The 25,605-nt window shown below is 35.3% G+C and overlaps 2 protein-coding genes across 2 annotated transcripts; both read right to left on the bottom strand.

The window, feature by feature from the left end:
• Positions 1-293: 293 nt before the first annotated feature.
• Positions 294-25,162, bottom strand: LOC145324414 (uncharacterized). The gene is made up of 7 exons (XM_080167004.1): positions 24,980-25,162; positions 23,869-23,920; positions 3,089-3,197; positions 2,429-2,512; positions 2,114-2,182; positions 1,598-1,652; positions 294-412 (listed from the first exon to the last, which is right to left on the bottom strand). Exons 1-7 carry the CDS (start codon positions 25,107-25,109, stop codon positions 294-296), a joined length of 618 nt encoding a protein of 205 aa, XP_080023130.1. The 5' UTR covers positions 25,110-25,162.
• On the bottom strand, positions 17,655-18,431 carry LOC145324012 (uncharacterized). Its single transcript, XM_080166647.1, has 2 exons — positions 18,160-18,431; positions 17,655-17,951 (listed from the first exon to the last, which is right to left on the bottom strand). Exons 1-2 carry the CDS (start codon positions 18,280-18,282, stop codon positions 17,655-17,657), a joined length of 420 nt encoding a protein of 139 aa, XP_080022773.1. The 5' UTR covers positions 18,283-18,431.
• Positions 25,163-25,605: the final 443 nt, after the last annotated feature.

Below are 25,605 nucleotides of genomic sequence, written 5' to 3' on the forward strand. Positions count from 1 at the left end.
TCATTATAAGTTTGGCGTTGTAAAGAATCCTTTATAATCTATTGTCTTAACTCCCTGTTTTTTTTTATATTTGGCCAGTTTACAAACAACTTTTAGAGGTCGACCAATTTATTCTGTAGGTCAACCTAACAAGTACAAATAAAAAAGGCCTTTATAAAATCGATCAACCTAAAGCTTCTTTAGGTCGACCTAAAATTTCAAAAAGTCGACCTATTTTCTGTGAACTAGGCTATTGTTTTAGTGTCTTTTTTTAATGGCAATATTCTGTTAGTAAATGAGTAATATTTTCTGCATTATATAAACATTTTCCTGTTAGTATTCATGTTCATGTTCATATTCTCATTAGCATTGTTGTTGTTATTATTATTGTTGTTGTTGTTGTTCACAACAACTGCTGCTCCTCCCAGTGTACCTAAAGAAGGATGCATGGGTTGATTGAAACTCATGAAAAACTTCTCATATGATTATTTAGTTTTTTGATATTCCATATCTCAAATGAAAATAGTGATAAAATACAAACAGAAACAAGGATGACAACATCCATAAGTAGCGAAGCTCAAAATTTAATGATAGACATCAGGAAAAAATCATTTTTTGAGTATGTTAAAAAGACATAAATAAAATAAATCACGAAACCTTTTAAAAATATATAACCTCTTTTGAAGCATTAAGCTAAGAAACAAAACGTTAAATCTAGGAATCGATATAGCAACCCAACCAATATACAAATCTTAATGAAACTTAGTAAAAATATGTAGGATGTAAATTTACTTAATCTCTGAAAATTTCAGTCGTCTGTCTTGAAAAGAAGTCGAGAAAATTACGAAAACAAGAAAATCTAGGAATCGATCAAGCACCCCAATCAACAAACAGATAGACAAAACAATGTAAAGATTAGATGCGCATATGTTATGGGAATCTTCATTAAAAATTTCAGCTGTCTATCTTTTATAGGAGCCAAGACAATCACGTTTCCCCCACTTTGTCTCAGACAGACGGACAGACGGACGGACGGATATTTCGAATTATAGAGTAGCTTCGCTACTAAAAAAGAGTCGTAAGGTCGGGATTCTCCTTTGATTTAAAAGATTATCCAGAGAATCCAGAGCATCATCCACGTGTAATGGGATGCGATACTCTAACACCCAAGGATATTAGGTTAAGTAACATCCATCAGACAACCAACCCTTTGATTGCACGACCTTTGTCTGAGAAGTCCTAACTGTGCATAATAATGAGTTGCGCCTATTTATGGGCCAAGGCATTCACCCTACTCTTACTATTTAAGTCGCGCACCTGATATAGCAGCAGTAAGAATTAGTTTTAACGTTTTTAGTTAGGATGCGGTGTCGGCCCGAGATTCGAACCTATCACCTCCCCGGCGACGAGCTGATGCGCTACGTGTTGAGCCACGATCATTGGTTAAAAATGATACAAACTGAAACCTGTAATTAAAGATAGGCTGGCCAATTATTGAAAACAAACATACTTGGAAACTGACAAAATATTACAAAAATACAGATTATAGACAGACAGACGGAAATTAGAATAATATACAAGCAAGCAAAATAACGCGACAAATTTATAAATGGGTCACCTTCAATCATGATATCAATCATTGCCTCAAACATGAAGGATATAGAAATATCAACCTAAAATAGAATATTATTATGCAAGTGTTGAAACACCAAAAGTAAGTAAAACTAGAATATTTAGGTAAGAGAAATAAGTTTTTTTTTATCAATTTTCACTTAGTTGAAAAATTATGTTGTAATTTGTTAGATTTGGATCACGCAACCTTACCTGTGATGCCCTAAGGTTATATAAAATCATGCTTTCTTCATTCATGCTCCTCAATTTATGAGAGTGCCATTAATTAAAGTGGCTTACTATGAAACACCTGTCGAATCTCTAGGCCAGAGTGATTTAACAATTGAGAATTTGAGAAGTGCGGATAAGCTTGTAGAATAACATCAATAATAAAATCAGCTGTTCGCAATGCTCACTTTCAAACTAATTGTGCATCAGAATCCTTTAGGAGAATCAGGGATACTTAGAGACAAAAACACAGATGGATATCCTGTTACTTTTCAGTATGGATATATTCTCTTACCATTTGAACTAGAACTGCAAAGAAGGCAAATATTCCAGAATTATCTTGATAACATATTGTAATAACTTTCTAAAATAAAACAAATTATTAGGTTACTTAGAAAAAAAATAATTCAATAATTGTTGTGGACCTTTTTATGCTAGGAAATTGTTTTCTACTCTTTTGTAGCGACTTGGCTGTGTTAATATTTCCAACGCTATTGGCTGATATTCAAAGACACAATTGAAAGTCGGCACAGGGTCTACGGAATGGGGACATACAGATATTTAACCCATTTTCTTTTCTATTCTTTTACTTTAATGTTATTAATTTTACCTTCTTTTTAACCCTCTTTTTCTTTTTCTTTTTACCATAACCATCATAGGACCCTTGTTGATCACTCTTACTCACATACATATCCTAAAAACAAAACCATAAATAGTTTTCATAAATGTTTGTTATGTGCGGTCAATTAACTATCTCTTAATATTTTTATTCTTGTATCTAAGTAACTTTTTTCGTCTGTGTGTCCTTCTGGAAGGCGAAGAAAGTCGTTTAAAAAAAATCTGACGTCATAAAAATGAGGGATGAGGTGAGGAGGAGTGGGAAAGAAAACCCCTAAAAAAGAGATGAAAAATTTCTCATTTTTATGACGTCACATTGAACGACTTTCATTGTCTTTCTGCGTAGAGAAGAATCTTGCCAAGTACGTGGGTTACCGATTACAGCTTTTGTTAGGTCCAGGGAAGATTTATAATAATTTTGTGGGAGGTTTTTATAACTGAAGGGTCTACTTCCTCCAGCTACCCTTTCCTTAAGTGCACCTAGAGGCCTCTAAGGGCGTAGCCGCTTGTATATGTAATCCTATTTACTATTTATGAGTACGTACGAAAAACCGGAATATCTTTATACTTCAAACTTGTAACTTTCAGGCATGTGACTCATTTTTATGACGTCACATGGCTGATTTTTGACACATTTTGTATAGATACTTACATCATAATCCTCTTCTGAAACTAAGAATCCTCCCAAATCACCAAATTTTTCTGGAACATCCTTCAGGTTTTCCAGCATTGGTCCCATCCGGCCCAGGCCTTCAAATACTCTAAAATACAACAGATAATTGGTGCTTTCCCTCATAGTGCATATAGAGCAATGAACCTACTCCCTCCCTTATTTTTTAGATTAAATCTAAAATAAGTAGGCAGTTTTTAACTAGCACCTGCTAGGAATCATAACCTGTGGGCTTGTGTGTATACCTGTTGGAGATGCGATCCTCAATTTTCAAATTCTTTGAACGTACATATGAGACCTTTACAGAAATGCTTCGCATCCACAACTATCTATCTATGCTTGATATAAAGTCAACACTTTATAGATCATATTATGAACCTTTGATTGACACGTGCCCTGCAATTAACTAGTAGCACTCAGGGGCAAGACACAATTACTTTAGCTAGGCCCAAGGCATTATTTGTATCAATTTATGCATTCATAGGCCTATCCTTACCTATATGACACCATATATGGGTAACGCTAGCCTATTCATGGTAATCTGTATGTGATTTGCTAATAGTATATGTTTATTAAAGATATTATGTTTATAGTTAATGTAATCATATAAACAACCAGTTCAAATATGTATGCCTACAACCATGCCTGATTTACGTCACATATTAACACACAGATATTTAATTGTACAGACAAACACTAAAATCCTGGTCCAGAGCTAATGTTATAGCATGTACCTCTTGAATTTATTCAGTTATTTACTAACTCTCCTACCATCAACTTCTCTTTCTGGCTTTAAAAGGTAATGACTTAGTTGTTTGGCATGCATTGTAGTTTAAATTTAGGCCCCTTAGTACTTAGCATGAATTGAGCTCAGGCCTTATGTTAGAACTCTAACACTTAGCACAATTCACTGCTTGGGACTTAGGGCACATTTCTGTCCTACTCTACTTATAATTCTAACACTTATCCTGTAAATATTTTCATACTTAACTTATGCACTTGTGATATAAATACACTTTATAAAAACATTTTCTCTCCTTAATACTTAATATACTTATATAATTCTGATCGAATATCAAAACCAACCATTTATTCTTAGGTTAAAGCAACATAATACTTCGCATGGGTCTTTTGTTGAGCTTCCACCAGCTCAACCAAATTCGTATTATATTTGTGGGAATAGAGGGTTAAGCATTCTAAACAAACGAACCGACGATGAGAATGTCTATGTGTATTGCATTAAAATTAGGTTTTAGTAGTACTCATAGAAGAGCGGTCTCCATACCTAACTATGGACAAACGCCCCATTCGCACACACAATGGTGCAACTTACCGGTTGTATCTTGGAAAAATTTTTCTTCATTAATTTTTTTTTCTTTTTTTCCTTACCGTACCCGAACCGCCTAAGGCAGGTATTTTTACCAAAATCGAATAATTGTAGTTATGGCAAAATCGGATTTACCAAAACCTGTGAAACTATTTGAGAGCAAGGTTAGGACTATGAGGCGTTTGAAGAGATAGGGACTGAAAGGCACGACACAAATGCAATTGAGAGCCTCGTGTACGAGCAGTTGCACTAGCTGACACTCTAGAGGCCCTAGAGAATGCTAGCATATTTGTTGCCATTGGTCGCCGCCCTATAAGGACACTCGCACTGGTTGACACTCTAGAGGCCCTAGAGAATACCAGCACACCGGCACCTCCATGTCCGCCTCTCTTTAGTAAAACACTTGAGTTGGGACAATCTATGATTGAGCTGTGTGCAAAATTTTGATTTCTGGACTTAGTCAAAATTTTGAAATTTAGGAGTTGTGCTAGGTGGCGGAGTATATATAAATCTTCGGACTTAGTATGATTTTTACTTATTCGAAAATTCTCTAAGTGTTGAAATACTTGAATCTTTGATACTTAAACCAGAACTTATTAAGAATCAAGCATGGAGTAACTTTTCATTTATAAGCTATCAAAATACTATTTGTAAAGGACCATTTTGAACTGTCTTATTAAATGAAAACTTAGGAGCAAATCCTATAGAACACGGGAAACGCTGTTAGTTGGGATACATATTGTCTTTGGAGCCATGTTTCTGAAATAATATGCCGAAAGCAGTTAGTACTCTTGAGTCGTAGTAAAGGGCCAAAAGATTATTACAAACTTGTAGCATTTATACTCAAGTTAAACTGTACTAATACTTTGGTGCCGTTAGAACCGATTTTCTGAGATTTGCACTTACTTATACATGCCTAGGACTTATATTCTTAATGCAATTCTGATTTATACGCGGATGTATCAAAATAACTATTGCCTCCAAAAATTTTGAGTTAAACAAAATATTTCAAAGTCTCAAAGATATTCTCAACATCGATCGGCTGGAATGATATAAGTGTAGACAAATTGCTGTATGCAATCAGAGAAATAACTCCAGAGACTTCCTGAGACTCTGAGCAAAATATTCCACTTTTGGACTTAGCACCGTTTCTATTTCTTTTGTTACAGAGAGAATCTCGAATTTCTGGACTTATAGTAATTTTTATGAAATTGTGAACTTGGTTGGAAATTTACCAAAATTCGGACTTGTAATAATTACGATTTTTCCAACTAGATTAACAAATTTCATTTTCCACACTTAAAAGAAAATTTTGTCTTAGAGTATTTTTGTCTTAGCCAAAATATTCCAATTATGGACTTAGAGAGATTCTATTTCTTTTGGTGAAGGATAATTCTAACACTCTAATACTTTATAATTTTAAAATCCTTAACTTAGCGAGATTTGCATTTAGTCAAAATATTCCAATAGTGGACTTAGAGTGATTCTATTTCTTTTGACTTATAGGCAATCTCTAAAGTAGCTTTGTGAATGAACTGTTAGGAAACTTCATCTCGGACAAAATATTCCACGTCTGGACTTAGAGTAATTCTATTTCTTTTGTCTCAAGAAAAATTCACTAATTTTGTACTTAGCATAATTTCATTGAAAGATTTTGGACTTGGTCAAAATTCACTAATTTTGTACTTAGTATAATTTCAATAAGAAAATTTTTTTTGACTTAGTCAAAATTTGCTAATTTTTGTACTTAAGATATTTTTAGATTTTTTTTTCCTAAGCCAAAATTTATTGATTTTGTACTTAGAATAATTTCATTAGAAACTTTTTGGACTTAGTCAAAATTTTCCAACTTTGGACTTAGAGTGATTCTATTTTATTTTGACTTAGAAAGTTTTTAATTCAATCTTAACTTAGAAAATCTTTTTGTTTGTATGTTCCTTACAAACACATACATAAATACAATAAACAGTTCACCCAACAATAAGTAGGACATGAAAACTAAATTTTTACTTGCTTTGCTAATGCTAAAATTTCTATTTCATGTGCCGCCAGAATTCAACAGACAACTTGAGAAGAGTTATAAACCATCAATCATTAGTGATAGTGAATATTAGTGATTTAAAAGTATAGTCAACAACCTAAGCCCTATATGTAATTTAAAAGCACACTTATAAGAGACAAAGTTCTAGTAACCAAACGCAGCAAAAGGTTGCAGCAGCCTATCTTGGGAGTCTTGGGACGTCTCTAAAAGAAGTAGCAAGTAATATTGGAAGTACTCTACTGTCTTTATAAACATCCGGATTAAAACAAAGAAAGAACATTTTCTTTTTATACCATTGAGAAAATTTAATTTTACTTAGGATTATTAGCATAAAGTCTATAACCAAGTAAAATAAAGTGTGTACATATAGTTCATAATCTTTATAATCTAAAATTGTTACCTTTTTAGAAAAAAAAAGTGCACTAATTCAGCTAATTTGATTTTCAATAATATTTGACCAAGCAATAACACCAACCTTGTAGTCTACTTTAAAGAGTTTGATTGACAACTTCCAGCGTATAGATTGATCACCTTGCGTAGGATATCACACTTCAGTAAGACACATAGAATATTGTGTTCTCACTAATTAAGTGGAGCACATCCGGTCTATAATAACCTTGAAAACAAACTGATTATATTCATATATATATAGGACAATCTAAATTGAGTCTCAATAATATAGTTATAAGGATTGAAATCACAAGTGAAGCCCCATAATAATTCGCGAATAATACTTAGTAGGATTGGTAGGCATACCCTAATACAACTATAAGTATTGGGTGCGAGATCTTTGATATTCAGGCAAAACCGTTGCAATACTATTAGAATATAGACGATCCTTTGGGAGTGAACCTTAGTAAGTTATATTCATAAAGCCTTACAGGAATAAGCAGATTGTAAGCTACATATCCTTAGAGTGGAGTAAGAATTCAACAAGGATTATAAATTGCTGTTTTTTTTCTCTCAACAATAACATTTGCTAGGAAAAGTCGACGCCTAAGCAAATAACAGTTAATTTGTGATAGTATATTAGCATACCCAAATTAACTTCGCTGCAAACCTTAACATTCTATTTAACTTTATAGCTAATTTGTATAGCTAACCAACCCACATTAGCTTTATAAGCAAATATAGAATAAATCTAAGTAGAAGTGTTTCTACAGTTGAGCTTAATTAAGGATAAGAGTGCATTAGCGCACACTCCAGAATAAGATTCCAAGCTCACACGCAAGCATTCACGACGTAGAAACAACTGTAGGTGAAGTAGACAATACATACTCATCTATATTTAACAACTTTAAAAGAAAAATTTGTTATTGTAAACAACTTTTGATTGCTTTAACGTTAGGCGCATTAGTCAGTTTCTTCTTGTACCTTTGCTATTTAAATCCTAAAATAGTACAACACCTCATAAGCTTCTTTAAAGAACTCATAGAAAGTTTAAAAGCTTTAAGCTAGCTGTAATGCCATTATTTAATAAAAGTAAGAAAGATGACAACGCTGAAAAGGCGAACACTCCACGTCGAGGACGCTCGACGACGCCTGGAAGAAGAACTCCGTCAGCTGATGCAGCTTCTGCAGGAGATGATACACGAAGAGAGGAACCAATGCCCAACCAGGAGGAACCAGAACAGAATGGTGAGAGAACCAAGACGCCAGAACCAGACACGGAATCTGTAAGATCCATACCCATGCGCGAGGACTCACCAGATGCACTGATCAGAGATCGATATGTTAGAGCAACACTATCAGATCCTCTGGGAAATTTCCTGTTCCCACAATTCCTGGATACAATAAGACTTTGTAACCCCAACCTACGTGTGGACTCAGAAATGATGAGGAACTTCTGTACCAACTACACACAGAGTATGAGGGAATACAAAGAGGAACAAAGACGTGAAGTTGAGTTAGAAGCCCAGCGTATTGTACAGGAGGAGAATGACAAACGCACTCAACGACACTTCAGTAACTTCACCAACCAAACTGGAATTAAACCACCAAGCAGCTATGCAAGCAAGAGCACCCTAAGCAACGATCAAAAGCTTAAGTTAGCCAATGGAACTTTCCCTCTCAAGCATTGCTTCAAAGGAGACGGCAAACCACCCTACATTACTGATTACCTATCAGAGATGAACACTGCTCAGGAGTTATGTAACCTCTCAAGATCAGAATTTGAGACCTTTATGCTTAGGACCACCACTGGCGAAGCATATACTACCATCCAGCAGAGTTTCAATCTTGGACTATCTATTGAAAGTGTCTACAATAGCTTACTGCTACAGTATGATATACTCATCAGCCCACAGGAAGCTCAAGCTAAGCTGATAGCCTTTAAGGGAACCAAAGCCATGTCATTCCCTAAGCTTGTCAGTACAATTCAGAATCTTGCCAGCAGAGCCGCTGTTCATTATACAGACAAGAAGGAAAGACAGAATGTATTCAACATAACTGCAGTGGAGGCACTCAAACGTAGCTTACCAACAAATAGCCGCAATATAGCATCTGAAAAACATCACAATCTCACACATGATCTTGGAAGATCCCCTACATATCACGAGTTGACCGCTTCCATGTATCCTAGAACTGAAGACCTAGATCTGGACCTACAGCAGAATGGTGTATCAGCCAGTTACAATGGAGATTTATCGCTTCATAAAAAGACAAACAACACCAACTACTCACATGACAGGGATACAAGAATGAATAGAGACAAACAGCCTGCTAAAATTGCCGCTACGTCGAGCTATTATAAAAGGCCAACAGTTAGAGAAGTTACTGCTAAACCAGCCTATCCTAAAACCTACAACAGAGAAAACAGGGATAATAGAGATAGACAACCACAAAAGAACACCAAACAAGATTATCATATCTCCTATGGAACATCCAATAAGCGCTACTGCGGTGCATGTGGTCAAAATTCACACAAAATATCAGATGGATGCAGACTACTGTGCGATGACCAAGGACGACAATATCAAACAGCACTAACATCCGGATACTGCCCAAGCTGTCACAAGAAGTATGGCAAAGACCTATACCATGCTCAACACCTATGCCCTGGACGACCAGCAATGATGGAACTGTACCATAGTGGTAAAGTAAGACCTGGTGGTGTGTTTAAACAGGCATATGAAGAATGGGTTGAGGCCAAAGCCAATGGACAATCCAAAGAGCGTGGCAGAACAAGTAGGGTTAACGCTATCACCGTTCGAATGGATCCAAATGACCCCAAGATTTTAGCGGTAGATAGTTCTGCAGCTATCATGGATGAAAATAGGAAAATGTACCTGAACTGTTCCGGCTGTATGTCAAATGGAAACTACGATGTATACATGACAGCTTTATTTGACTCAGCAGCAGACAGAAATATCATGTCAACCAGCTATTTTGGTATGTTATTTGGAGTACAACAAAATGAGGTTAAGAACCATCTGGAAAAGAGTGACATGGTTCTTGTCAGCTATTCTGGACACAAAATCCCAGTAGCTGGAGAAATAACTCTCATGATTCGTCTCACACAATTCTCAGGCATCTATAGACCAGTACCATTTATGATTGTACCTGAGGAACACAAGAATGTCACACCTATGATCATCGGAATGAATGGCATTAGAGATCTCCAATTAGGGTTGACTTTCGTTGCGGACAACCATCCGCCAGCCCCATATCTATACTCTATGTTCCATCCTGGGAGAGTACTAGATAGCCTGTTCTGTTCCGATTACGAGTTACAACTCTGCACAGGGACAATAGACAAAATTGATCCTAATGAAACTCAGACTATAGAAATGAACATCAACCATTTCTTCAACTTAGCTCCTGGAACAAAAGTCATTCTCAGCGATGACCACATTGCCAATGATAGAAATGGAGGAATTAAAATTCAACCTGGACAAACGCAACTGACTGTCAACAACCGAGGACAACTTAGTGGAAGAGCAATGATAACAAATGTCACTGAACATGCAATCACTAACACTGTTATCACCGGATACTTGGAACCAAGCAACCAATTTGTAGTCAAGGAGATCACCACAGACTTTGATTTTACGCAATCATTCCTACACAATGTATCTGTGACAACTGAGCTAGATGAGATTGTACAAGCCCTGGAGCGACACACAGAAAAAGCTACGGCTCCAGCCATCAATCAGATCTCACTAGACACCAGAAACCACTCAGTTCAACTCTTATAGCTACCAAAATACAGCGCCATCAATCTGGTAGAACGATCTTTTCCTTTAGCTGATGGATATATACCGAATCCTACAGCTATAAACAATGACACTCCAGTACCAGGAGTAGCCTTATCTGACTACCGTTCTAATATTGATGAAATTCTAACTACACCAGATCCTGAAAAGAATAAACTCTTTGAGAATAGTGATGACGTTATTGAACTTGGCTTAAAACATATAGCTGAATCTGATAACCTTATGGACTATGTAACAGAACCTACTGGCTATAGTGTGCCAAAGGACCAGTTTGTTAAACCAGAGGATCTTGTGGTGCTGTCAGACTATCCACCAGAGGTAAGACATTATATAGAAGACATATTCCTAAAATCTTACCCTGATATCATATCTACACATTCTACTGATAGAGGTAACATGAGTAAATATCTGGGCAATTATACAATTAGACTAAAACCTGGTCAAACTTTACCCCAGCATAAGAAATTATATTATTTATCACCCGTAGAGAAAATGCAAATGCAATCTATCTTAGAGTTTTTGTTAAAGAACGGGACCATTGAAAGAGCTAATTTGGATGGGGATTCCTATAACAACTATGCAAGCCCAGCTTATCTGATTCCAAAGTCGGATCAGGGGAGCTGTCCTCGTTTAATTGTAAATTTTCAACAATTGAATCCTTGTCTGCAGTCTGAACCTGCACTGCTACCCACAGCAGAAAATTTGATTCAGTCACTAAGGGATAAATTTGTGCATAGTAGTAGTGACATGGCTAACGCCTTTCATAGTATAACGCTAGAACCTTCTTGCAGAGACCTAACATTGTTTGCAACCCCATTGGGAGCTTTTAGACACGCATCCTTACCAACCGGCATTAAGACTTCACCTGAAAGTCTATCACGCTTTATGGAAAAGATATTACACTGGGAATTGGTTTATGATGATAATGGTAATGTTGTAATGGACGGTGATTTAGCCAAAATGGTATACTCACCTATCCCAGAAGTCCAACACATTTACGATGATTTCATTGTCTCAACTGAACTAGCTAAAACTAGATCAGAATCATTGAATATACATTTTAAGATTTTGAAGAAAGTTATGGGGAGAATACACACGCATAAAGGAAAAATTAGTTTAAAGAAATCACAACTTTTTAAAAGTAGGGTAAATTTCTTTGGGTTCTTCATTTCACATAATTATTGCTGTGTAGATCAAAGGCGAGTACAAAAACTTCTAAATATTCCCATGCCTACTGATATTACTATAATGAGATCTTTTATGGGAGTACTACAAAGTATGCATAAACATTTAAGATTTGATATTATGGCTCCTACACATATTCTAACTTCACTTACATCTACTAGAATAGGTAAAACTTTTGTCCCAACTCCAGAACAAAGACAAGCATTCGAAGACATTAAGAAAGCTTTAGCTTCAGGACCAATTTTTAGCAAATTAGTTAACTTATCGGCACCTAAGATTATCTTATCAGACGCAGCCGGTACCTCAACTGGCTCATATTCGGCAGTCTTAGCGCAAATAGTGACACCAGAATTACAGGCTAAAACCCTACCCCCTGGGCTAAACTTCGATGATCCTGTACACCATGTTATTTATGATAATAGGTTACCAATTTTACCCCTACCTTTGCAGAACGAAGGTGAAAACATTAAGGATTATGCTAAGCGTATGTCTGAAGATGGACCACCCGAGTTTGAATATTTGGCTAGTAAAACTTTGGGCTATCCTGAAGACACTGTACACAATAGTCTCGGGATATCTTTACAATTGCTTCTAGAGCTAAATAAAGTTCAAACACCTTTGACCACTATCCTGCAAAGAGCATCAAAAATTATACGTTCTACGATGTTGAGACAAAAGTATATTCAATTTGTATTTAATAATGATAGGGATAAATTCTTAGAATTTATTCGCAAACTAGAGCATGGATATGTATATCTAGATCCGCAACAACTCATATTTGAAGCTCTTAGTGTAGCTATGTACCGTCCTGTGATAGTTATCACAAATATAGAGGGTGCCAAACCTGTCACTCAACACTGTTCAGACAAAACAAAACCCCCTTTTGTATTTTTACTATATGGACACAAAGAGCAACACATAGTAAGACCCGCAATGGTTTCATCAACCAATAGCTTTAATTTAAAATCTTTAGCATCTATGTTTGAAATTATCGCATATACCTCAAAGAAAATTACCGTTGCTGAGTCAAGATTACATATCATAGACATTGAAATCCTAGGAATTATTTATGCAGCAAACTCGTTTAGAACTCTAATAGGTCCAAGCTGTGAATGTACTTTGTTAACAGACGCAAAGTGTGCTTATTATCTCTTCAATCCTAAAGCATTAACAGCCGTTAATAAGTTGAAAAGGTGGAATACCACTCTGTTAACTCTAATACCGAAGCTAACAATGTCTTTCTTGAGAGGAGAAGACAATTTGGCAGATTTCTTAACAAGGGCATATAAGGCTACTTTACCAAGCATTAAAAAGGTAGCCCTACCTAAATTTGTTAAATCTGGGTTTGAAGATAACTTACCCCAATATAAAGTTTGGACTATTGAAGAATGGACACAGTTCATCATGGATAACCCCGACTATTTGGGTTATGATGAACAACCCCCACAGCCAAAGCAACAAAAACCCAAAATCACCATAAATTCACTTGCCGCAGAACATAGAGTTATAGGCAAAGTACTAAGACCTTTGGAAATCCTAAAAGAAAGGATTAGCATAGAAAATATAATTGCAAACCAAAAAGAGGAATACTCTAACATTTACACACGTTGTCTAACCTCTAAATCAAACACCTACACTTATAAAAGACAGAACTACGAACTTAAAGACACGATTCTGTTTACAAAAATAAAAGGAGATTTAAAGGTTTATCTCCCAACCAAACTATTACCAGTATTAGTATGCTATACTCATCTTTTGTTAGTACATAGTGGAGAAATTAAAATGCTTTTGAATATGCAAAATTTCTTCCACCCTAACCTTAAGAAATATGTTAGAAATTACACTAGATCTTGTTTAAATTGTCAACTTCAAAATTCATCTACAAAACTAGAACAAGTAGGAACTTATAGTACAATTTCAAGACCTTTTGAATGTGTAAGTATCGACTATATACAATCCTTGCCCCCATATCGTAGTTATAATCATATCCTCACTATAGTCTGCCAACTAACAGGAATGATTCTTGCATATCCCATGAAATCACTCACATCCCGTGAATTTATAAACAAATTCATGTTTTATTTCTATCCTAATTTCTCCCCCAGACAAATATTGTGCGACAATGCAAAATCATTTTTAGAAAAGCAAAATTTGATATTCTTTGCTTCTATCGGCATCCGAGTTTTGTATTCTACTGCGTACTTCTCACCCTCTAAAGGATTGGTGGAAGCTAGCAACAAAGTAATAAAATGGCCAATCATTAAAATTAAAAGACTCAAAAACCTCATGGGTATATCTACTACCGTTAATAGTCCGACAATATAATTGCACTAAAATACCAAAAACTGGATTTTCACCCATGGAATTATTATTCGGGACACGTAGCTCCCTGTCTAAATTGTTCTTTGGAGCAATAAAACCGGATGAATATCACCCTGATATAGCTCGCACAGAAGCCTATGTGCAAGACCTCTCGGACGGTATACAAGAAAACTTGGACATTTCAGCAAAAGCTATTGAAAAGGGAAGGGAGGCAAGACTAAAGTATATTAACAAAACCCGCATACACAAACAATTTGATATAGGAGATCTTGTCTTGGTTAGAAATCACACTATTACACCTGGTGTTAACCCCAACCTTACTCCTATCTATCATATTTCACCCTATAGAGTTTTGGATGTAAGCCCTAACAGTTGCAAGCTTGAAAGAATTTCAGACAAAAGAACTGAAATATTTAAATACTCTTTCAACGAAATCAAAAAGTTCAAGCCTATGGACGAACATTTTGACACCCTCCCAGAGGAAATAAGGGATATTATTACAAAGCCTTATAATAAACTCACAAATCAAGAGATAGCCACATTAGTTAAAAATGACACACTTCCGCTTATATTCCCGGTTAATTCAAAGGATCCACAACCAGGAATACGCGCACACTCACCCTTAGAAACACGAAAAGAAGCGTCACAAAATAAGAAACCATTAGACTCTGATTCGGACATAGAGGACTCAAGTGCCGATGAGGACATGACACTCGATTCCGTATTTATTACCGGAGGTCGACGACTTAGGAAAATAAATGATAGACATGTCAGATTTCGGAATGGCACAAGTTCACAACCATAATTTACATTTCCATTTACCCTGTAAACTTGTGAACAATATGATAATATGTTATTCTAATCTGATAACTAAGTTATCATATTCATGTAAATTTTCCCACTCAAGGTTATATATCCAGTGGTAAAATACATCTTTTCTCTTCAGCAGGGGAGACCAACTATATGCAATATACGTCGACTAAAGAGTCGATCCCTTCAAAAACACTTACATAAAAAAAAATTTGCATATAGAGAGTTTTGATTCTGTATAGGCAAACAGAGTCAAACGATTGATACAGATTGCACAAAAATACGAATGTTACAAATGTTAAATATGCACCCTGACATACACACAAAAACTATTTAAAACATTTAATACAAATTGTACAAAGTGTACAAACATAACAGTACTAATAGGCAACCTATATATATACGCCTTGAATTGTGATGAGTTGATTAGTTATTAGAAACTATAACCACTCTACATACAAAAAAAATATGTCAAAAACTTTAATTATAACTTCGGACAGGAAACGCCCACTCAGAATTTTAGTAGTAGTAAACAATAACGATAACTTAAATTTTATCCTGAAATTGAGTCAGTTTACTATAACATATCCACAAGTGAGGAAATCACCAACCTTGTGAAGTACTACAGTTATCACATAACACGTAAGTCTTAACAGAATATTTTACAAAAGTTATAAAATGCAAACTAGATTCCGAAAGCCTATGCCTAGATCACAACGAATTCTACATGAGACCTTCGCAAACCTAGTAGAATATTGTTATAACTTGCTTACGATGATTAAAGAAATGTTATCGTTTAAAATTAGTTGTGGAATCAGCCAACCTAGTCGTATTGTACGATACTTGCATTGTCGTATACTTAGAAACACTTATAGAGACGCATACAACCGTTTGGTTATACGGTATAGACAGCAAGAGTATAGAAGCCGACAGACTATAACAGACGAATTACGGGCAGTAGCACGCCAAATAGAGAATCTGAGAGACACAGTCCTCCTTATTTCTGGACATTGTACTCTCCCCACTATCCACGAAGAGTAAACTAGATTAAAACTGATTCTTATAATCTGATTTCTAACAATGACGCACGGACGTATCCTAACGATATAAAAGTTTTGCATATGATAAAACCTCTTGTACATATGTGTATTGATGTAAAATACTTATATTCTCATATATCTCTATGTAATTATTGAAAACGATAGGAAATTAATCGCATAAATCATAGTTGAGATATCAAAAAGAACATAGCAAGAAATTTTGTTATTTATAAAAGTTATCATAAACCAAGTGAATGTAAGCTAGACTAAGCACCTTGTAAAATTAAACTTTAATTATGTATCTAACTACATTAAGGAACAGACAATAATACTTATAGAGTAGCTACGTAAACGGGAGTTGTACACAACAAATACTAAATCAGTAAATAACAGTGTATATGCTACTTAAGATCTCTATATTTATTTTAACAAAAGTAAATAATCTTTAGAAAAGGTATAAAATTTTTGACAAATATTTTTCTTTGGTGAAAATATGAAATTAAATCAATTTTGAAAACAGAACATACATCTTTATTTTTACAGTATTTGAAAAACATTATGATAGTAAGAAGTTTTCTGACAATTTAACATCTTAGTTAATATAATTTGGACATAAGCTGTATATTGGCACATAATAAAACTTCGAGATTGCTAATACGATTAATTGAACGCTAAATGTTGAATTTGTACATATAAAAAGCACATAGCCTAATAACAAGCCAACGGGAGCCAAAAATTTAACTCTACTTGTTGGAAATAAGACTTAGTTTTAAATCTAAAGGGACATAACAACATTTTACCTTGAAACCTTAAACTTTATGACTATTGTATTGAAATTTAAAAGGGAAACGTTATTTATTCTAAGCCTTACTAATTAAATAAAGCTTCCTTAATGAGATCATCCAATCAATGATATTACTTTAATTACTTGAATCACAAACAGTCTTTACATGAGTTTTCTCAAAAATACTTGAATAAGCGTATGTAAATAACTTTGTCTAACGTCAGTCTTTCGGTCTACTTAGATATTGGTTACAAAAAAAAATATATATGCTATTTACAAGTCCTCTCTATATCACAGCACAATTAAAATTCACGATTAATGCACAGGGATGGATATAAATGAAATTTAGAGAAAAGGTACTGAGGTGCGAGTTCGATTAAATATCTATATATACATGACCCTTACAAGCTAACAAGAATGAATAAACTGCGACATAAGGCTGTAATTACAGTTGTTAATATACTATTGAGAAAAGAAAAGGATTAGTTCGCTTACGAAGAAAGTAATTAAGAATTGAATGAAGTTTTAACTTATGGGCATAAAGAAAATACAACCTTATAATCATTTCCTTACATACTAAATATCCTTACAGACTAAACATGTATATACATAACATAATGACAGAAGTGTAAATTAATGTTTGGCTTTGTACAGTATAAAAAGTCATAATGTCAAATAACAAAAGTCTTTACTTCATAGTGATTACTATTTTGACTAGTTACATAAAAAAATTAGAAAATCTGTAAATTTAGTCACATGTTGTCTAAAACTGGTCATTGTCTTAAAATTTGTATGTCATAGTTCAACCAAGCTAACAGCGCCACTTTACGGCGTACGTTTAGGGAACGTGGGACCCCGACGTCGAGGGACCCCCTCAACGCCGGAATCCTCTGTCCTGTTATTATCTGAGGAACGCGTAGCTGAATTGAAGCTACTCTCCGCTGATGTTATCTCTTCCAAGATGGCAGGAGCTGGAGTACGCATGGAGCGGCGCAAACGTTCTAAACTGAGGACCCGCAGTGGAGTGGGGTACTCGATCTCATCAGTCACCGCATTAAATCTAATGGGCGGGAGATCGGCGTCCTCGATATCGTCAACCAGTGGGACTAAACTGGCCGCATCCTAAAATTAAGAAAAGGGACATTATTAGACAATTTTTATACATCACTAATACTTTATCCAGAATCTTGATACTAACTATTAGGAAGGAATTACACCATAGTTAAAGTAAAGTTATTGTCTAAAAGCATAGCTATCTGAGCTAAACAGCCTAGTCTAAGTTACGTAATTTTTGCAACGAAGAAATATTATAAGAGCTTATCAAACTTACCACAGACAAATCAGCTGCAGATGGAGATTCAATGCGACTAAGGCACATAATAGAGCTCAAGGAAGAGCTGTCGCTGGATCCCTCAGCTGTCCTCTCAGAACTGACCCGATTACACCTCCCCATATTGGTGTAGAACTGCGTCAGGGGGATGGAGTTGGTCGCCTAAAATATAATAGATCTTATTAGTTTAATCGCAACGCCAACAAAGAATCTAGGAAAATCAGGAAATAAGAATGCCTAAAATCCTGTAAAGCTATATGATTAGGTAGCAATTCAACCCATTTTATACTAGAATTAAAATCTTAGATCGGTTCAAAAATGCTTATGCAACCATACATTTTAAGATTAATATTCTACCAATAAAAGAATTTTAGTTGCAAATACCTCTAGATACGTGTACAAATGTACGGCCTCTTTCTGAAAATTAATAGAAAACTAAAGCATGGATACTTACATGTAAACGCTCTGTTTGATCAAAGATCAACGGACGGAAGCCAGGACTTCCCGTCGAGGTGTCCAATCCCGCAGGCACATTACTTCCAGTAACTCGATCCTCAGTGGCAGACAGACGGTGTACGGCAAACAGCCCAATTCTGGACCTTACTTCTGCTGGAGTCGATGGACTAGCAGAGGGAGCCTAAAACAAAAAGAAAACATTAAAGTCCTGATCTAACATTTAAACCCCCAATGAGAAACGCGCGGCACGAGCAAACTCTTAACTTTCCCAGAGGGAAATAATATTAGGTTGCTAATTAAGATTTTAGTAAAGGTTAACTGGTATCTCAATTTAATTGCGGTAACCGAGCGGATTTCTCTGGCGACATAAAACGACGATAAACGGTGAGCGATATATATGGAAGAGCCGAAAGTCAATGTTGAGGAAGTGAGAATAGGACAGAACAACCCTGCAACAACATGATGCTTTATTAGACAAAACGGGTGGCTAGAAAAAAAAAAAAAATTATACAAATCAGAAAAGAAATATACAACAGAAGAAAACTCACCTGTGTATCTGACAGAATATCATCCATCACAGAGGATGCGGCTTCATACATGGTACCCGACGGCTCCACAGTTGGCGACGTAACCTCAGATCTAGTCCTGTTGGTCCTGTTACCGCAGTGAAGAAGCTCAATGGTCCTGACGCCTATGTTTCGGAGGCGCGTACATACATCTCTTATCCAGCGAGCCAGCGACCTGTCTGAGGTGTTGTCTAATCTTGTTAGAGTCTCAAGCCCTACAGCACCGAAGAAGACCACTATGAGAGCACATGAAAACAAGCCTAAACCCAACAACATGTTAATTAAGCCATCCATGTTGAATGTGTCCAGACTCGTCTTCTGGTCTCTCCTCGACTCGGCAGACCCAGAATCACCTCCGGCAACATCGTCACCAATGTCACCGCAGGAGTTCTGCATCACCGAATTGAGGAGAGACCAGATGATTTGTATCGTTCTACTAAGCATCAGTGAGAGATGCTCGTTGCCAAACATCTCCCCTTGATCCCTTTCGGACTCTACAGTATCAAAAGTACTTGTACTCCCATAGTCATTGACATCAGCAAGGCTTGGCATCCCAGACTGGTCGCTGTACACTGAACTCGAGTCGTCTAAGGAGTTTTCAAGAAACGAGGAATTGGCAAGAGTGGCCGCAGCCGCTCTCATTGATTCCTCGAATCTTTCCTTAATATTCTGATGCGCGTCCAGGCTGTCAGGTATATACATTATGAGCGAATGTAAATTTAAAATAGAGGACTAGAGATTCTGAAAGGCAATATAGTAAAGTTAATTTTATGAAAAAGACTGTACACACGAATATTTTTTTTTTGTATTCTAAGCAACTATGGTTGAACCTCCTAACCATTAAAACTTTGATTTATCATCTAAAAGTAAAATTCTTTAAGTTAAAGAATATGTAATTAATCTTACATGATTCAACGCTTAAAAATAGCTATCGTTAAGCTATTCAAACATTAAAACTTTGTTTTATTAGATTCAATTAAGTTAAAGAATATGTAATTAATCTTACATGATTCAACGCTTAAAAATAGCTATCGCTGAGCTATCAAAAACATATTCATTATGATGTATCAAGCAATTAAAAACTTATGTACTAGCTAAATCTGAATATCTTCAATGATGTTTTAAAAACACTTTCGATAAAGCTAGCTAAATATAATTTTTGTAAGCGACCATTTTTAAATATGGTTGAGTTACTCGTAACGTAAATAACCTATCAATTAGCGTCATTATAATTGAATTAAGTAAAAAGAAAATCTTATTTTAAAACCTATAGTAAAATTGTTTTAGAAGATTTGAATCAGGACTCAATAAATCTTGATTATAAAAAGGGGATGCTGTAATCAAAAGTTAAAACGAATAAAATGATGGAACATATCTGTGTCAATATAAGTTTTGTTTACGATGAACGAATTTAACTTTTGCAGACGGAAAACGTAAACAAAACAAGGTACGTCAATTTACCTGATGACTCAGATGTGTCCTATCAAAACTACAAATATTATATAAAACGAAATTGTCATATATTGAAGATATACCCATATTGCTTCTAACCCACTTTCGATCAAAAATACAGTGATAAAGGCCTTATCGACGAAGAAAATAAGATTCTTGAGTCTTAAATAGCGGCTAACGAATGCAATAATGGGCATATCAACAATCTATAACATAAAAACATTCATATAAAACAAACGGGTTACTATATTTTATCACTTTTATATAAATTCTCTTGGAATTTAGCGGTAAAATTAAACACTCGAACGCAAGCTCCGCTCGCAAAGACAATTATTATATAAATGAGCATAATTACTGGGCCGCCAGCTTTTTATAACCTCGCTCAAATCCAACCCCTATCACTTTTGACCGCCCAAACATAAACAAAGGGTTGACAACTTATTGTTACGTAAAATTTAATTACGGACGTCGAACGATATATTTTGTAGATATTAAGTCTAAAAGGTACACTTGACAGCGACGTAATGTAAGATATTAGTCTTTAAAATGATTAAAATTTATTCATGTTAAAAATAACATAAATACAGCTAATGCCAACAATGGTATAAACCATATGTACATATACAAAATATACAAACAAAGGGTTACCAACTATTGTTAGTAAAATCTTATATTTTTACATACATACGAGTAATGTAACCAAAGAAAATAATACGATATGTAAATACTAATTGTACTTATACATTTTTATATAAAATATTGTTTATATTCAGGAAACAGTTATATTTAACAGAAATAGAGATAACTAACCAATCCATTATAGGTCTATCTGTAACGAAAGAATTTCTAGAATATCCCAGGGATAAAAGGATTAATAAAAGATTATTAAAACTTCTTTTGTTTAGATTACCATAGCCAGGATACCCCAAGGAACCGGTTGGAGCACGCGCACTAACTCTTTTTAGGATCTACCATGGACCAGCCTGGAGATAACCTAGATGATCATGGAGTATTGGAGCCCTACCACCACCCTACCTTGGACGGATTGCGGTTGTGTTCCTGTCAACACCTTGACACTATAGACGAGAACAACAACATTATCACCACACCAGAGTACGATGGATTCTCAGAGAACCTGTCCATCACCATCAGGAATTTCTTGTTAAATACAGCCCTGAATACCACAGAAGATAGTAGAGTGGAGACCGATAGTGACATTAGCTCCAGCAGCACACTATCCCTCTCTACAAATGACCTCAACCAACTCTACTATGACCTGGAAAATCACTCAATCACCTTGGACGAGAATGGTAACGAGGTAGCACAAGTGGACGCCCTTGGCTACATATCTACCTCACCCCCAACCTCAACCTACACTTTGAACGAGAGCACTTCACCACCTAGTTCATCATCAGAAGAAGCTGAACTATCCAGAACAACCAACGCAAAAACATTTATTGATGTGACAATGTTAGATAAAACTAAACCCCTCAAGAAAAGAATGTATTCTATTTGGGAGGTTTATCATCTTGTATACCCAGCTATGAAAATACGCAAAGCTTACTTTCTTAATGGAAAGCGTATTTAACTTAGCTTGGAATACATTTATAGTTTATTATATATGCCTATATACTGGGACTACTAAACTTTTTCTTTTTCTCTTTTTTCTTTTTTAACAACTTACCCCCATTGGAGATGCGATCCTCAATTTTCAAATTCTTTGAACGTACATATGAGACCTTTACAGAAATGCTTCGCATCCACAACTATCTATCTATGCTTGATATAAAGTCAACACTTTATAGATCATATTATGAACCTTTGATTGACACGTGCCCTGCAATTAACTAGTAGCACTCAGGGGCAAGACACAATTACTTTAGCTAGGCCCAAGGCATTATTTGTATCAATTTATGCATTCATAGGCCTATCCTTACCTATATGACACCATATATGGGTAACGCTAGCCTATTCATGGTAATCTGTATGTGATTTGCTAATAGTATATGTTTATTAAAGATATTATGTTTATAGTTAATGTAATCATATAAACAACCAGTTCAAATATGTATGCCTACAACCATGCCTGATTTACGTCACATATTAACACACAGATATTTAATTGTACAGACAAACACTAAAATCCTGGTCCAGAGCTAATGTTATAGCATGTACCTCTTGAATTTATTCAGTTATTTACTAACTCTCCTACCATCAACTTCTCTTTCTGGCTTTAAAAGGTAATGACTTAGTTGTTTGGCATGCATTGTAGTTTAAATTTAGGCCCCTTAGTACTTAGCATGAATTGAGCTCAGGCCTTATGTTAGAACTCTAACACTTAGCACAATTCACTGCTTGGGACTTAGGGCACATTTCTGTCCTACTCTACTTATAATTCTAACACTTATCCTGTAAATATTTTCATACTTAACTTATGCACTTGTGATATAAATACACTTTATAAAAACATTTTCTCTCCTTAATACTTAATATACTTATATAATTCTGATCGAATATCAAAACCAACCATTTATTCTTAGGTTAAAGCAACATAATACTTCGCGTGGGTCTTTTGTTGAGCTTCCACCAGCTCAACCAAATTCGTATTATATTTGTGGGAATAGAGGGTTAAGCATTCTAAACAAACGAACCGACGATGAGAATGTCTATGTGTATTGCATTAAAATTAGGTTTTAGTAGTACTCATAGAAGAGCGGTCTCCATACCTAACTATGGACAAACGCCCCATTCGCACACACACTGTTGTACCCTAACCTTGCGGGGCTACCCAGAAGCCAATATTGCGTAACCTAACCTGACCTAAAGAAATAACCAAAAATAAAAAAAAACTATATACGATAAGGCACTTTGAAGGAAAAAGCAAAAATCATTTATATTATTAGGTCTAGAACAAAGTTGATTGGTTGTTTTAACTTTAATCACCGTAAAATAGTATTTTTAAATCATTTACCGGAATATTTTTTTAAACAAAAAAGCTGAACACACCAAAAAAGTAAATGCAAAAAAAATTAAGTTTGATGTTATTCTTGTTTTAATAATTTACGAACCTAGTAAAAGTGTCTGACTCTGATTATGACGTAAAAAAATTAGCCAATGAGAGGCCAGTATACACTGTAATTGACCAATGGTTAAATTTATAGTGGCCTTTCATTGGCTAATTTTTATACGTCATAATCAGAGTCAGACTTTTTTTACTGGGTTCTAATTTACTTACTTGTCAAATCCCCAGTAAGCACGCTTTTCTCTATGCATTCCATAATTCTTAGCTAAAATAAATTAGGATATTGATTAAAAATCTAATGACAAAATATTACATAATGGATAGTAACATTTTTTCCCTCATGTCATAATTGTTTTAAACAGACAGTCGGACGAACATAAATAATTGTATTAATCTTTACACAAAAATGAAGCACATTATTTTTGAGCTAGTGGCTACGCCCCCTAGAGGCCTCTAGGGGCACTTGAGTAAAGGGGAGTCAAATTTGATAACCCAATTTCTTATTTTAGATTTTAAAAGAAAAAGTAAAAAAAATTTAGGGGTAGAAATTTTTTTTTGAGGGGGGGTTGCCCCACCCCTCATCTTTATTTTAATTTAAAAAAAATTTTTTTTGGGGGGGGTATCTTTTTATTTTTGGGGGGATTTGGGGTGTCTTCCCCCTAAGAAAATAGTTATAAACCTTCCCGGGACCACCCCTACCCTGTTAAGGAGAACCCGATCGATTCAGCGGTTAGCGATATCCTTCGGTACAAAATAACAGACATCCTGTTACTTTAGTATAAGGATAACAGCTGAGAAAACCACATATTTCTTATGTATATAGGAGGACATACAGACCGACAACCCAGTTATAGAGTAGACATCAATTGTCATATATTCACACAATGACAAAAATCATTCTGTCTGAACACAGTAATAGTGTCTGACTGATTATGACGTAACAAAAAAAATTAGCCAATGAGAGGCCACTATAAATTTTACCATTAGTCAATAACGGCCTCTCATTGGCTATTTTTTTTGTTACGTCATAATCAGTCAGACACTATTACTGTGTTCATTCTGTCTATATCTTAATTAGTATCATTAGAATTAAGTTTAACGGACAAGTGAAATTAAAGAGTAGCTCTGCATTAAACATTTGTAGAAAGTGGGTAAAACTTTTAATTCATGTAAAAAAAATGACCACCCGTAGACAAAATGCTACCAATGACCTATATAAAGCTTACATGAGAGAGAAAGGAGGTATTTTGGATAGGTCTTTTAGACACATAGACATAAACACTTTTTTGGCATAATATATTTAAAAAAATAAATATTTACTTACCATAGGATTTTAAATACTGTTCTGAATAATGCAACTTATAAGCGTCATTTTCAAAGTCACTTAATTTCAATTCTTTTGCTTTAACAGCATTCACTAAGTAAAGAAGCAAAATTAAGCCATATCGATACATTTTTCACATGATTATAGATTCTAAAATATGTTATTCTTAGTAGCAGGATGTCTGTCTGTATATATGTGTATCTGTAACCATGGATCTCGCTGGCCGCTGAACTCATATGATTCTTCTGCATAGTTATTAGTGAAACTTTAAAAATTAAGATTGAAAGTGGAGGATCACCCCCCCCCCCCATAGACGTCTAAGGGCGGGGGGGTAATGGGGTGATTACCCCCCCCCCCCCAAAAAAAAAAAAAAAAAAAAGTTTGGACGTCTATGACCCCCCCCTCCCCCCATAATTATAATAAGAGAAAACGGAAATATTTTGTAAATGTAAATAGGGCAGCTTTAACAATCTATGGTTTGGACGTGGTTCTCTTTCCAAATTCTAGAGAATCCAAAATACATCATCCGCTTGAAACGGGATGTGATATTCTAACGCCCACTTTAAGCTATTAGGTTAAAGTAACATTCAACAGGCAACACACCCTTTGATTGCATGACCTTAGTC

The sequence above is a fragment of the Acartia tonsa genome, chromosome 7 (assembly GCF_053477335.1).
Source record: "Acartia tonsa isolate MP-2025a chromosome 7, ASM5347733v1, whole genome shotgun sequence".
NCBI classification, from domain to species: domain Eukaryota; kingdom Metazoa; phylum Arthropoda; class Copepoda; order Calanoida; family Acartiidae; genus Acartia; species Acartia tonsa.